This window comes from Myxine glutinosa, chromosome 7 (genome assembly GCF_964187855.1).
Source record: "Myxine glutinosa chromosome 7, kmMyxGlut1.1, whole genome shotgun sequence".
In the NCBI taxonomy this organism is placed as follows: Eukaryota; Metazoa; Chordata; class Myxini; order Myxiniformes; family Myxinidae; genus Myxine; species Myxine glutinosa.
Genome location: NC_136267.1, coordinates 16060074 through 16075856, shown reverse-complemented (window position 1 = coordinate 16075856; position 15783 = coordinate 16060074). Strand labels below are relative to the sequence as shown.

Below are 15783 nucleotides of genomic sequence, written 5' to 3'. Positions count from 1 at the left end.
TTGCTGGTACCCTGAACCAATTCCAAATCCTTGCTAGCTTTAGTCAAACATCATGCCTGGCCAAACTCGTTCATACCTGGCCAACCCGGTTTATGTCTGGCTAACCTGGTTCATGCCTGTCCAAACTGGTTCTTGCCTGATCAAACTGGTTCATTCCTGGCCAACCCGGTTCATTCCTGGCTCACCTGGTTCATGACTGGCCAACCCGGTTCATTCCTGGCTAGCCTGGTTCATGTCTGGCCAACCCGATTCATTCCTGGCCAACCCGGTTCATGTCTGGCTAACCTGGTTCATGCCTGTCCAAACTGGTTCTTGCCTGGCCAAACTGGTTCATTCCTGGCCAACCCAGTTCATTCCTGGCTCACCTGGTTCATGACTGGCCAACCCGGTTCATTCCTGGCTAACCTGGTTCATGTCTGGCCAACCCGGTTCATTCCTGGCCAACCCGATTCATTCCTGGCCAACCCGGTTCATGACTGGCTAACCTGGTTCATTTCTGATCAACCCGGTTCATTCCTTGCTGACCCGGTTCATGTCTGGCCAACCCGGTTCATTCCTGGCTAACCTGGTTCATGTCTGGCCAACCCGGTTCATTCCTGGCTAACCTGGTTCATGTCTGGCCAACCTGATTCATTCCTGGCCAACCCGGTTCATTCCTTGCTAACCCGGTTCATGACTGGCCAACCCGGTTCATTCCTGGCTAACCTGGTTCATGTCTGGCCAACCCGATTCATTCCTGGCCAACCCGGTTCATGACTGGCTAACCTGGTTCATTTCTGACCAACCCGGTTCATTCATTGCTAACCCGGTTCATGACTGGCCAACCCGGTTCATGACTGGCTAACCTGGTTCATGATTGGCTAACCTGATTCATTTCTGACCAACCCGGTTCATGACTTGCTAACCTGGTTCATGATTGGCTAACCTGGTTCATTTCTGACCAGCCAGGTTCATTCCTGGCTAACCTGGTTCATGTCTGGCCAACCCGGTTCATTCCTGGCCAACCTGGTTCATGTCTGGCCAACCTGATTCATTCCTGGCCAACCCGGTTCATTCCTTGCTAACCCGGTTCATGACTGGCCAACCCGGTTCATTCCTGGCTAACCTGGTTCATGTCTGGCCAACCCGATTCATTCCTGGCCAACCCGGTTCATGACTGGCTAACCTGGTTCATTTCTGACCAACCCGGTTCATTCATTGCTAACCCGGTTCATGACTGGCCAACCCGGTTCATGACTGGCTAACCTGGTTCATGATTGGCTAACCTGATTCATTTCTGACCAACCCGGTTCATGACTTGCTAACCTGGTTCATGATTGGCTAACCTGGTTCATTTCTGACCAACCAGGTTCATTCCTGGCTAACCTGGTTCATGTCTGGCCAACCCGGTTCATTCCTGGCCAACCTGGTTCATGACTGGCTAACTTGGTTCATTTCTGACCAACCCGGTTCATTCATTGCTAACCCGGTTCATTCCTGGCCAACCTGGTTCATGATTGGCTAACTTGGTTCATTTCTGACCAACCCGGTTCATTCATTGCTAACCCGGTTCATGACTGGCCAACCCGGTTCATGACTGGCTAACCTGGTTCATTTCTGACCAACCTGGTTCATGACTTGCTTACCTGGTTCATGATTGGCTAACCTGGTTAATTTCTGACCAACCAGGTTCATTCCTGGCTAACCTGGTTCATGTCTGGCCACCCCGATTCATTCCTTGCTAACCCGGTTCATGACTGGCCAACCCGGTTCATGACTGACTAACCTGGTTCATTTCTGACCAACCAGGTTCATTCCTGGCTAACCTGGTTCATGTATGGCCAACCCGGTTCATGACTGGCTAACCTGGTTCATTTCTGACCAACCTGGTTCATGACTTGCTTACCTGGTTCATGATTGGCTAACCTGGTTCATTTCTGACCAACCAGGTTCATTCCTGGCTAACCTGGTTCATGTCTGGCCACCCCGATTCATTCCTGGCCAACCCGGTTCATCACTGCCTAACCTGGTTCATTTCTGACCAACCCGGTTCATTCCTTGCTACCCCGGTTCATGTCTGGCCAACCCGGTTCATTCCTTGCTAACCCGGTTCATGACTGGCCAACCCGGTTCATGACTGACTAACCTGGTTCATTTCTGACCAACCAGATTCATTCCTGGCTAACCTGGTTCATGTCTGGCCAACCCGGTTCATTCCTGGCCAACCCGGTTCATGACTTGCTAACCTGGTTCATATCTGACCAACCCGGTTCATTCCTTGCTAACCCGGTTGATTCCTGGCTAACCTGGTTCATGACTGGCCAACCCGGTTCATGACTGGCTAATGTTAGGGATATTTTCCAACAGTAGTATGTAATAGATGAACCAAAAAATTCAATGTCAGAAGAGAGTCACAAATTTTAATTCCCGAGGAGGACAACACTTTGTCTTCAAGAAATACACAGCAAGAAAACAATGACCCTTATCAAACCAAGGAGAGCATGGTACAATTCACAAAACCGCACAAGGAAGATTTACAACAAATCCTAGATCAAAGTCCAGAGTGAAAATCCTGGTACAGTAGGGATGCACAAAGAAATATCATACTAAACACCAGCATGCACAGTATACAGTTAACATACAGAATCAACCAGCCAAGTGAAGTATCCTGGCTATTTGGTCATTCGTTCTGATTTTTTATACAGTTTCAAGTGGGAGGAGCAAGTGGAGGGGGGAGGAGCGAAGAGAGGGGAGGAGAGAATTAGGATTGGTTGGGCAAAGTTTGGGTGGGAGGGGACAAGTGGAGGGGGGAGGAGCGAAGAGAGGGGAGAAGAGCAATAGGATTGGTTGGGCAAAGTTTTGGTGGGAAGGAGTACGTGTCGAGGGTGAGGTTGCCTCCCGCTGAGAGCAGGTTTGCATCCCAAATTCTTTCTGCTTTTCCATTGTCTCCTGCAAAACACCTGGAGCACTATCTCTCTAATCCCTTCAAGAACATCTGAAGGTCATTCTCAGTGAAGTGGATATAACAAAGACCACTTACTTAATTTTAACAATATTAACCTGAGCCACAACCAAATAATTACAGCGCCTCCATTATTATACCATATTACGAATTAACACACAAGCAAAATGGTTTTTTTTGATAAGTCATGTTAAAACTTCAAAATAAAACAGTCACTTCAATAGCTATGGCAATCCCCATCCTTTTTCAATCTGCAAACTCATCTTTTCCCTCACAAGTCAAATCCTACTGCAATCCCACAAAAGATTCCACTGAGAAGCCGAGAGCCCGAGAGGGCTAGCCTCCATTGATTTTATACTTTATTATTTCCGAACCGTTGTTCAGTTTAGCTTTGTTTTAAAACTCAATAACATTAAGTTGAGGATGGACTTCAGAACTACCATCCCCCAGAAGTCACGTAGGCAAAGGTGGGAGGGGACACACCCTACAAATATTTACATCTAATTTATTAAACAATGGTAGTTTGCCAGACCTCGAGCTGAAACGATTAAGCCTTGATAACCCAGCAAATCACCTCAAAGAACCCTGGTAGACATTGTGGCAACTGTTGTATTATTTAATTATTTACCAAGAAACAATATCTTTTCTCCAATAAGACAAACTCGATCCAACCTTACATTATTTGGAAAAACCCTATTTGTAATATTATTTCCCTCAGTCATTTATGACAATACTAGGGCATGCCCGTACTATATCTATATCTAAAATTATATCCCCCCCCTCTATTTACATGAAATGGTTTGGTCCAAAGCGAACGGCTTGCGAGTACGGTGACAATCCCCCCCCCCCCCCCCTCTATTTACATGAAATGGTTTGGTCCAAAGCGAACGGCTTGCGAGTACGGTGACAATCCCCCCCCTCTATTTACATGAAATGGTTTGGTCCAAAGCGAACGGCTTGCGAGTACGGTGACAATCCCCCCCCCTCTATTTACATGCAATGGTTTGGTCCAAAGCGAACGGCTTGCGGAGTTTGGTAAAGAAATCGCCATAGCTCGGTAACTACTTGTCCGATTAATATGAAACCTTGAAAAGGCACATCCTCGGGTCCCCAGCAATATACCTGGCAAGTTTCAAGTATATCGGACCCGTGGTTGTCGAGAAACAGCGGTCACAGACAAACACACAGACACACACACAGACACACAGAGATTATTGGAATTATAGATAGATGTGCTCCGCCATTGCCTCCACTAAGAATTTTTACTCTTCTCGAGCCACGATTCTGGGCAGTGCCGGAGATAACTTGCCAACAGTAGTAACTCCCAAATTCTGGATGGAAACCACAAAAAGACACCTGCAGACTAGGAATGGAGGGTTGAGGCTCATAGAAATTGCTTGCTTCATAAATATACACTTCCACAATCACTCCTCTGGTCCTGTATCCAGGACCACAACATAGAAGTGTTCAATTTAGTCATCTCAGTCACAGGTTGACCCTGTTTTGAGGAACAATCATTCAGAATTTTAACCCTGCTTTCACAAATAATTCCTGTTCGCTTTTTTCCCTTTCGGTCCTCAGGTTAAATTTTCCCAAATTCACCTTAGGATCCCTGTCCAATGGTTCTCCACGGACATACCTTCTTGTAGCCCGGGCAGATTTTTTAACAGGTGAATAAAGGTCTCCAACGTAGGCCATTTGCTTAGCCCATCGTCTGGCAGTATCCCTTATTTGTGATAGCAGTTCGTCCAATTGTTCTTTCGGTTTCCATGTCAGGAACCATCTAAATAGTGAGGGGAAGTATGAGAGTGTAACATCAAATGGAATCAATACAGATCAATCATACACATCTCTCGGAAAGTCTCATTGCGACTTGGAGGTTTGGGAGATGTAGTTGCAAAGAATTTAGCAGTGAAGCATTTCATAACTAGTGCCGGTATGCATTTGATGAGGCACAATACAATCAAAATCACAAAAAGAACGGTGCAAATGAATTTCAGCATAGAAGCACCCCAGCCTCCAAAGGTACTGACTAGCCCAAGATGTGATTCCCCATGTGTCTTTAAAGTAATTATGCAATTTTGCCCCTTCGTTCTTGATTTTTTTTGTCAAATCAGTAATTCGTTCAGAGTTGTCTGGAATATAGGTACAGCATTCTGAGCCAATGATGGCACAAGTTCTGCCTTTTTCAGAAAGCAACATGTCTAAAGCCATTCTATTTTGCATAACAATGGTTCTCATTGCTACCATTTCAGCATTTACTTCCATTTCAACTTCAGCAGTTTCATTGGCAAGCCGTTCTATGCTAGATGCCAATCTTATCAACTCCTGTCCTAATCTAATTGTCCCATACTGGGGAATAAGTAGCGACCCAGCCCCATCTCCTATTTAGACGGCTCTACGTCCTCTTACATTTAACCACCCCAGAGCCTATTTTCCCACACACTGGATCAAGCAAATCATTTTTAAAAACATAGAATTAACACATTATAACTGACAATGTAATCAATATCCCGATTATGTCCAACCTTATAACAATTTACATTGGTTCACAAGTTCCCCTAGAACATTTGAAAGATTATATTTCATTATATTTGCACAATCATGTGGTCCTCTCACCAGAAGGTGAGAAGGAAATCAATCTTACTGTCATTTTTAAATAATTCGTCTTCTTTCATCAACCTTACTTTCATATTTTACTTCCAAAATGTCTCGTGTAATTCACAGGTGCTCAATCAAGCATCAGCAAAATCTTTTTCTTTTTTTTCCCCAAATCGAATCAAAGCAACAATCCAAAATTAACCATTTATGTATTCTTATCATAATTATCACAGATCTCCTTCGTATCAATCTTCCAACAAAAAAAAAAAAAAAAAAAATGTCTGAAACGCATAATTATATGATTCACATTACTTTCAGCACATAATTCCTTGAAATCATCATTACCTCTCCTTTTTTCTTTATTTTATAACAAATAAACAAATAATAATAATAATAATGCAATGGGCCTTAATTTTCCCATCCTCAACAATTTTCTTTCACATTATTTTCATTATCTCACATTCATTATTTTACAAATCTGTTGCCAAGATCTGTATTTTCCTCCTCTCCTTTTTTATGAATATCAACCATTTTCTCTCGCCATGGAATAGTCCGTTATTCATATAAATAATCGTAAGAGTTCTGTAAAACATCTTCATTTTAAAAACTTAGCCAATTATTTAAACGACATGTTTTCCCCCCCAAAAATAACAAGTCACATTCTTTGTATATTGTCAATATTGTTCATCGTTTTAGTATCATCCAGAACTAAAAATATTTTTATAAACCATCAACTTGTAGATGCATTAGATCCCATTAACCCAAGAACTCTCAATTGCTTGGTTTCTTTTAGTAATGCCATACATCCATATTTCTTTTCAAAATGTTCCTAACATTCACATTAATCCCATTAGACCTCAAATAACCGACAATCCGAAAAATAAATTTGTGACATTTCAACAATGATTACAATATCATTGTACTTCTCATCCGTAACAGTTCATTCAAAGGACAGATAGTAGCTATGGAACAGGTGCATGTATATGTAACAGGTGCATGCCCCCAGGGCACCGTTTCCTTCCCTTTTTCATCCACCTTATAAAACATCAACACCATTCATTAAAAATAATATAAATATCACATAATTCCACTCTTCCTTCAGTGAGGCCAGTTTTCCATCTGGTTCAAGATTTACATTTCATTCCATTAATTTGGAGCATTAATTCCATTAATTTATCATGACTTGTGATAAACATTGATCCTTTGAACACAAATTGAACAGTTTTAATATAAAAAAACCAAAAAAAAACCACTTCCATTAACTTGACATTCTTTTCACAGCACAAAGTTCACTTGAACATCTTTTTACTTTTATCATTTATACAAGAAAAATAACCTAGTTTCATCATCAAATTTTATAATTTTCGTATTTATACTTTAACTAGTGAATACAAATGACACCTGTATGTAGATGTCCCAAGTTATCAAAATGTATGGTGTTGGTGCACGTAACATCACGTTTTTAATTATTTTAATCTACGTAACAGCACATCCAATAGTTCATACATTTTGTATTTTTCCTCCATTTGAAAGATTTACCATTACATCTCGTTTATATCCTTAATTATAACACAATATCATAACATATCTATTGTAATAAAACGTACAGTACGCTAATGATTGACCATTTTCATAACCCTTTGTTTTGTAAGGTCCAGGCCATCACTAGCTCGTAATTTTAACCATGCTTCTTCACTGCTAGTGAAGAAGATCACTGCTAGTCCTGCTAGTTCCAAACCTTCACTTCACTTCACTGCTTTTAACCATTTCAACCATGCTATTTTAACGCAAATATTTTCCATTCACTAAATAAAATGAATTTTATGACTTTTCTCTTTTTAAAAAGTTTACAAAATGTTCCAAATCTGTATATTATTTTATACTGTGGTTACATTAAACCATATGTATGTTCATATCTTAATCCAATCAGAAAATTCTGGTTTTTAAGGGGGTTTTTAAGGGTTTTGTGTTAAAACAAACATGGCGACCGAACCACTTGACCTATGACGTCATCATTGATTTTTTTCTGAACTAATTTATTTATAGATTATGCTCAAGAAATTTCATCTTGATTGGATGAAGTTTTGTACTTGTCGAATTATGACGTCATAATGTCGGCACGTATGACACCATCATTAACGTATTTTATTCCCCATGGAGAGTTCTTTACAATGAGCCATGTCTCAATTTTTTCTATTCAGCGCTTTTAGAGATACAGAGGTGCAAAGTTTTTCGATTTTTCCAAGATGGCGGCCCAACCACGTGACCTATGAAGTCATAATTATCATTAAAAAAATTATACAGGTGGAGTTGCACCTATGGTAAAAATTTCCTGTCAATCGGACCAACAGTTGCAGAGAAAATCATATTTATTCTGTGCGGACAAACAAACAGACAGACAGACAAACGGACTCGAATGCAATACCCTCTCCTCAGGCGAGGGTAACAAGGTCTTTTTTTGGCTGATTTTCCAAAGAAATGAACATCAGCAGGTGACAAAGGGTCGAGTCTAAGAGTCTAATGGATCTAGACTAGAGGGTCTAAAATGCCTGAAGAGGTCTTAATGGTCTTACGCGGTCTACGAGTCTAAAGGTTCGATGGGGCCTAAAGATCCAAAGGGTACATTCCAATAGTAGTTGTGGTCTGTAGTGTCTAGAGTATTATATGGTTTTAAGGGTTGAGGGTAAAAGGACTGAAAAAGGACAATCCCCTCCCTGCCACCCCCTTCCTCACCCCCCTCCCCATCCCATCTCCCTGTCCTCCCATCCCCCTTTCTTTCCCGTTCTTTAAAGCAAGAAGCAATTAATGACATGAAGAGGTTAAAATTGAATCAAGAGGATAAATTAAATTATGATCGAGATCAAATGAAATGAAGAGGTTTAAATTAAACAGCAACGAGACCCCTTGGGTTGTGCCAGAATCTCGCGATATGTGATGGCCACACAAACATGGAGGAGATTTTGAGTTAATTAACTAATTAATCTCACCACCTGAATGGAAATTTTAAAACGGCTCCATTATATGTTTTGCTGCACCGGGTCATGAATCATGCTGAGTTTCAAAACGATCCGTTGAGCCGCCTCGGAAGAGTAGGGAAGAACACGGAAAAATGTTAATGGACCCACGGACGGAAGCAAGGAAGGAAGAGCGGACTGACTGACTGAGGGACATTGTTATGGCGTTAACAGCTCATAGCGAATTCGTCATAGACGAGACAAAAAGGCCAAGAAGTTGTTTCCCCCTGACCATGCTATCTGTTATAAACCTGTTTTGTCTATTTCTCGCAGGTGCTCGATCTTCTGCTTGTGGCAGCTTTATTTTCAAAGAGTCACCTGAAAAGCAGAAAGAATCCATCGGTGATTGTCCCGTATCCCACGATTGTTCACCCGAAGAATCCCAACACTCTGGCCTTTCACCCCGGGAATGTGAGTGAGTGTGTGTTGTTGGTTGTTATCTCCATATACGGGTTACCGGTTGCAGAAGGTGGAGTGGAGCCCGCCCAGGTCTTAAAGTATCCATCTCAGTTTGTGTGTGCGTGCATAATATGTGTGTACAATATGTATAACATTTCACGAATAGTGTGTGTGTGTGTATGTGTGTGTGTGTGTGTGTGTGTGTGTGTGTGTGTGTGTGTGTGTGTGTGTGTGTGTGTGTGTGTGTGTGTGTGTGTGTGTGTGTATGGCTGTGTGTGTGTATGGCTGAATTTATCTCTTTGTGTTTACGCGCATAATATGAGTGTATAATATGTATAATATGTCACATATAATGTGTGTGTGTGTATGTTTGTGTGTGCATGGCTGTGTGTGTGGCTGACTCTGTCTCTGACTGTGTGAGGCTGTCTCTGGCTCTGTGTGTGCTTGTGCGTGCATGTCTGCATGTGCAGATGTCATCTACATATGTGGGTTCCAGAAGGTGAAACAGAGCCCTCCCAGGTATCAAAGTATCCATGTGTGTGTGTGTGTGTGTGTGTGTGTGTGTGTGTGTGTGTGTCTGTGTGTCTGCCTCTCTGTTTACGTGATTGTCTCTGTCTCCATGTATGCATGACTGTCTCTGTGTTTCCATGTGTGCGTGACTATCTTTGTCTACATGTGTGTGTGTGTGTGTGTGTGTGTGTGTGTGTGTGTGTGTGTGTGTGTGTGTGTGTGTGTGTGTGTGTGTGTGTGTGTGTGTGTGTGTGTGTGTGTGTGTGTGTGTGTCCTGCCACCATGTGATCTCCACACACAGGCCCCAAAAATGGACGGAGCATTCCCTGGTCCCGAAGCAACCATCTCCGCACCAGCAAGGAACCATGACCAATGAACCAAGCTGTCTCGTTGTGGCGTGTGGTGTGTGGGTCTCTGCCTCTGTCTATGTATGTCTTTGTGTGTGACTATCTCTGGCTGTGTGTCTGACTGTCTCTGTATGTGTGTCTGACTGTATCTGCATGTGTGTCTGACTGTCTCTGTATGTGTCTGACTGTCTCTGCATGTGTGTCTGACTGTCTCTGTATGTGTGTCTGACTGTCTCTGTATGTGTGCCTGTCTCTGTATGTTTGCCTGTCTCTGTATGTGTGTGATTGTCTCTGCCTCTGCGTGTGTAAGTGTCCCTGTCTCTGTGTGTGTGCCTGTCTCTGTGTGTGTGTCTGTCTCGGTGTGTGTGACTGTCTCTGCCTCTGTGTGTGTGCCTGTCTCTGTATGTGTGTGACTGCCTCTGCCTCTGTGTGTGTGATTGTCCCTGTCTCTGTGTGTGTGACTGTCTCTGTGTGTGTCACTGTCTCTGTGTGTGTGACTGTCCCTGTCTCTGTCTCTGTGTATGTGCCTGTCTCTGTGTATGTGCCTGTCTCTGTGTGTGTGACTGTCTGTGTGTGACTGTCTCTGTGTTTGTGACTGTCTCTGTATGTGTGTGACTGCCTCTGCCTCTGTGTGTGTGATTGTCCCTGTCTCTGTGTGTGTGACTGTCTCTGTGTGTGTGACTGTCTCTGTGTATGTGACTGTCTCTGCCTCTGTGTGTGACTGTCTCTGCCTCTGTGTGTGTGACTGTCTCTGTGTGTGTGACTGTCTCTGTGTGTGTGATTCCCTGTCTCTGTGTGTGTGTGCCTGTCTCTGTGTGTGTGATTGTCTCTGCCTCTGTGTGTGTGACTGTCCCTGTCTGTCTGTGTGTGTGTGATTATCTCTGTGTGTGCCTGTCTCTGTGTGTGTGATTGTGTCTGCCTCTGTGTGTGTGACTGTCCCTGTCTGTCTGTGTGTGTGCCTGTATGTGTATGTGTGTGACTGTCTGTGTGTGTGCCTGTCTCTGTATGTGTGTGATTGTCTCTGTCTCTGTCTGTGTGCCTGTCACTGTGTGTGACTGTCCCTGTCTGTGTGTGTGTGTGCCTGTCTCTGTGTGTGTGACTGTCTCTGTGTGTGTGACTGTCTCTGTGTGTGACTGTCTCTGTGTGTGTGACTGTCTCTGTGTGTGTGACTGTCCCTGTCTCTGTGTTTGTGCCTGTCTCTATGTATGTGCCTGTCTCTGTGTGTGTGACTGTCTCTGTGTGTGACTGTCTCTGTGTTTGTGACTGTCTCTGTGTGACTGTCTCTGTGTATGTGACTGTCTCTGCCTCTGTGTGTGACTGTCTCTCTGTGTGTGACTGTCTCTGTGTGACTGTCTATGTGTGTGTGACTCCCTGTCTCTGTGTGTGTGTGTGTGCCTGTCTCTGTGTGTGTGCCTGTCTCTGTATGTGTGTGATTGTCTCTGTGTGTGTGCCTGTCTCTGTATGTATATGATTGTCTCTGTCTCTATCTGTGTGCCTGTCTCTGTGTGACTGTCCCTGTCTCTGTCTCTGTGTGTGCGCCTGTCTCTGTGTGTGTGCGATTGTCTCTGTCTCTGTCTCTAATGTGCCTGTCTCTGTGTGACTGTCCCTGTCTCTGTGTGTGTGCCTGTCTCTGTATGTATGTGATTGTCTCTGTCTCTGTCTCTATCTGTGTGCCTGTCTCTGTGTGACTGTCCCTGTCTATGTCTCTGTGTGTGTGTGCCTGTGTCTCTGTGTGTGACTGTCTCTGTATGTATGTGATTGTCTCTGTCTCTATCTGTGTGCCTGTCTCTGTGTGACTGTCCCTGTCTCTGTGTGTGTGCCTGTCTCTGTGTGTGTGACTGTCTCTGTGTGTGTGTGACTGTCTGTGTGTGTGCCTGTCTCGGTATGTGTGTGACTGTGTCTGTGTGTGACTGTCTCTGTGTGTGTGACTGTCCCTGTCTCTGTGTGTGTGCCTGTCTCTGTATGTGTGACTGGTAGCTCATCCGGCTGCCAAACCATGTGAACTATTATGTCAAACTTAACAAACTTTATTCCTCGTGGGTCACCGTTTTGTAAGCTCCCCTGGAGAAATAATCACTGCTCGCAGTTATAATTGGCAGACATTGGGATCGTCGAGCCGGAAATATAGTTTGATAAAAATGACAAAAGAGGATGGCATGGTCATTGGAATGTTTGGTGTGGGATGGCATTTGTCATAGGATGGCATCGTCATTAGAATGTGTGGCATAGGATGGCATCATTATTGGAAAGGGCATCGTTCGGTGCCCGGAATAACCCCTCGCAGTTATAAGCGGCAGTTCCCGTTATTATTCCCACCGTCGGTCCAATATGCAATCATTGTTGAATCCACTTCATGAAAACATCAAATTTTAATGTGAACATTCTGACACTGAATTCTGATTTTTTGACAGAATAAAAAACGTGCAAAGTTCAAGCAAACGCTCCGGAGCATTCCATCACCGAAGACGATGGCACAAGTACGTGGTTTTGAAAGGTTTTGCCCGACTTACTCAAGCTTGCTTTAAGTTTTTCAAAATGTTTATGTTCATTTTAAATCCGCGATACATAAAATAACCAGCACAACGAGCAACATCAAGAGAGCGAGCGGTGATGGCAGACAACATCGCATCGTATCGACTATGGAGATTAGAGGTTCAAAAGGTCAAAGATCGAGGACACAAGTGCTGATTCTAAAATCTCTGTCACGCTCTTTTGAGGACCATGTCTTGTTGTGAGAATAACCGAGCGAGAATATCTTTTTGCAGTTATTAAGTGGAATGTAACTCAGTGGTGTAATGGTGAGAACATCGAGTTTGAGGCTGGGTGCTCGGTGGTTCAAACCCCATCTGAATCATACCAAAGACTTTTAAAATGGTACTTCCTTGCTTGATGATCGGCATTTAAAAGAACTATTGCACCCGTTCCCTACGGGAGCGGCAGGAAGGGTCATTCCACTCTGGGGTCCAAAGACTACAGTAGATCTACAGTCGTGGCCAAAAATATTGGCACCCTGGTACTTTTTTCAAATAACTCACAATTCTTTGCAAAATTAAGTTGAAATTGACAAAAGTATTTGGTCTCCACAATTCTTTATTTCACTGTTAATATTAGAGAACCTTTGTTTTTGATTCAGAACTTGATATATCCTTTTAAATCAGAAAATAAAAAGAAATGGCATCGACAAAATTATTCACACCCGAGACTTCATATTTAGTAGCACAACCTTTGGACAACATAACTGCAGTCAAGCACTTCCTGTATAGCCTGGTGTTGGCTTAGCGGTTAGGGTGCCGGCTTGGGATCCTAGGATCCTGGGTTTGAAACCCGGTCGATCGCTGAATTAACACCAGGGGGGTTGACTCAGCCTGTCATCCTTCCAAGGTCGGCAAATTGAGTACCAGTTCACTGGTAATTCCCTGCGTGTCGCAAAATGTAACTAACAGGGTTGGCGTCAGGAAGGGCATCCGGCCATAAAACATTGCTTCAAAAAGGGGACCACGGTGCCTGAAAAAGGCCAACACCTGCTCTGCGGGGGAAAAAGCCTCTAAAGGTGGTTCAAGCACTTCCTGTAGCCATGAATGAGCTTCCTGCACCTCTCTACTGGCAGCTTGTGCCACTCTTGTGCAAACTGCTCCAGTTCTCTCAGATTTGAAGGATACCTTCTCCCAACTGCTGTTTTCAGATCTCCCCACAGGTGTTCAATGGGATTTAGGTCTGGACTTATTGCATGCCACTTCAGAACAGTCCAGCCTTTTGTATTGAACCATTCCTGGGTGCTTTTTGAAGTGTGTTTGGGGTCATTGTCCTGCTGCAAGACCCATGACCTTCGATGGCGACCCAGCTTTCTGACACTGGGTTGAACATTGCGTTCCAAAATGCCTTGGTAGTCTCCTGATTTCATGATGCCGTGCACAGATTCATTCAATTTCATTTCCTTCAGCCTTCGCGCAAGCACTCTTTTCAAAACCGTTGCTACGGAACGCATGGCTTGGCAAGCACTAACTAGCTGCTTGGAAACGAAACACATCCCAGGTTTCCTCCCTTTCATTTTCGTGTTAAACAGCAGTAATGACTGTTTCAAAAGGTAATCATACGTGTTTGCAGTTAATAATATTTTCACTTCTGGTTGGGGTGCTCCCACCAAAACGGCACGACAAGCTATTTATACACTTTAACATGTCGCTTGTTCAAGGAGGAAAAACCCCTTGGAGAGATGGGATATTATTAGTATTGTTTTGTAAGAGCATTAATATTAGGCTATTATATTTGGTGTTGTTGTTACATTTGTTGTTAGACTTTTACTGTTTACCGTTTAAAATCGTCATGGAAAAGCTATCCTAACACGGATATACACTTTAACATGCAACCCCCTTTGCGGGGAAAAGCCTCTTGGGGAGAGGGGCAAATTCAGTCGCTACAACCTTCATTTTGTGACCCTTAGTCCTCCTGTCTTGTTTGGTTGAGATAGTATAAGTGAAGACCTAATGTATCGCAGCCAAAATTCCTCAGATAGACAGACATCAAATTGCGTATTTTAGTATGGCGGAGCACGGATGGACAAAACAATGCTGTGAAGGCAATCGCAAAGCACCAAGTATAACCTGTACGAAGGCATTGCTTCGGCGGCACACGTCGGGATCACATGGACGTCAGGATCACAATCCACTCGGCAATAAAGTGAAAACTGCCGCACCATACGAATCATTGACGCATTGAATAAGTGTGAGTGCAGAAATATGGGGTTAAATTGAGAATCCTACAAATCGGTTGCTGTGGGTAACGTGGAAATGTCACCCGTTAACTTTATATGATGATCAAACTCGATGTTTAGCGATCCAGGCAATAGCTTGAAAGTAAAAAAGGCAGCAGCGTTTGGAGAGCAATAAGGCAGGGGTCTTCAATCAGAGAGTGGTGAAAGCATGGAATATTGTCGCTTGAGAGGTAGTGGCAACACAAACAGTGCAAACACCAGACCAAATAGAGCATTGGTGCCCTCAGGAGGACCCGAACAAGTAAAGATGGAGTCATCAGAAGGAATCTGGACAGGATTTGGGTTTTCAATGTTAATCGCTGTTCACCCAAAAACATATCCAGATGCAGCTAAGTGAGCCTCACAAAAAGTAGTTTACAAGAGTTCACTTCTCCATAGACAAAACAGAGTGAAAAGAAAAAGGAAAAATAAAGAGCGAAATAATAACTTCCACCTGCGCCAAAGTTTCTCATACGCAATATATTCTTGTCGGTGGAGCGAGAAGAAGAATCGTCGTTAGGATCCTCTGCTGATTGGCCAATCGTTGTCATGTGTTGCGAGACATGAAAGATTACATCTATGGTCATGTGTCATACGAAATAACGAGTCACTCCATTGTCGGTGGAGCGAGAAGAAGAATCGTTGTTAGGATCCTCTGCTGATTGACCAATCGTGGTCACGTGTTGCGAGACATGAAAGATTACATCTATGGTCATGTGTCATACGAAATAACGAGTCACTCCATTGTCGGTGGAGCGAGAAGAAGAATCGTTGTTAGGATCCTCTGCTGATTGACCAATCGTGGTCATGTGTTGCGAGACATGAAAGATTACATCTATGGTCATGTGTCATACGAAATAACGAGTCACTCCATTGTCGGTGGAGCGAGAAGAAGAATCGTTGTTAGGATCCTCTGCTGATTGACCAATCGTGGTCACGTGTTGCGAGACATGAAAGATTACATCTATGGTCATGTGTCATACGAAATAACGAGTCATTCCACTACATTCTCAACTTCGTGAAGTTCTCTGTTCTCGGGAATGCCGCACCCCGAGCTAATTCCAACAAGCAGCGATTTGAAACATCTTTGGAGACGTTATCCAAATGTCCACCGGAGTTGTTTAATGATGCTTTTTAGAGGATCCGTATTACCACAGTGTGTTTTTCTCCGCTGTCGAATGTGGTTTCACAAAGTGATTTGAAGCCTGACCACACTCGATC

At 43.5% G+C, this 15783-nt stretch overlaps 1 protein-coding gene across 1 annotated transcript in view; it reads left to right on the top strand.

Moving 5' to 3' along the window:
* Nucleotides 1–15783, top strand: part of LOC137430503 (protein mono-ADP-ribosyltransferase PARP6-like) — a 64397-nt gene that overhangs the window by 25341 nt on the left and 23273 nt on the right. Inside the window, exons 10-11 of the mRNA XM_078782645.1 lie at nt 8830–8967; nt 12224–12289. Coding sequence (XP_078638771.1) covers nt 8830–8967; nt 12224–12289 — 204 coding nt within the window. The remainder of the gene's footprint in view (nt 1–8829; nt 8968–12223; nt 12290–15783) is intronic.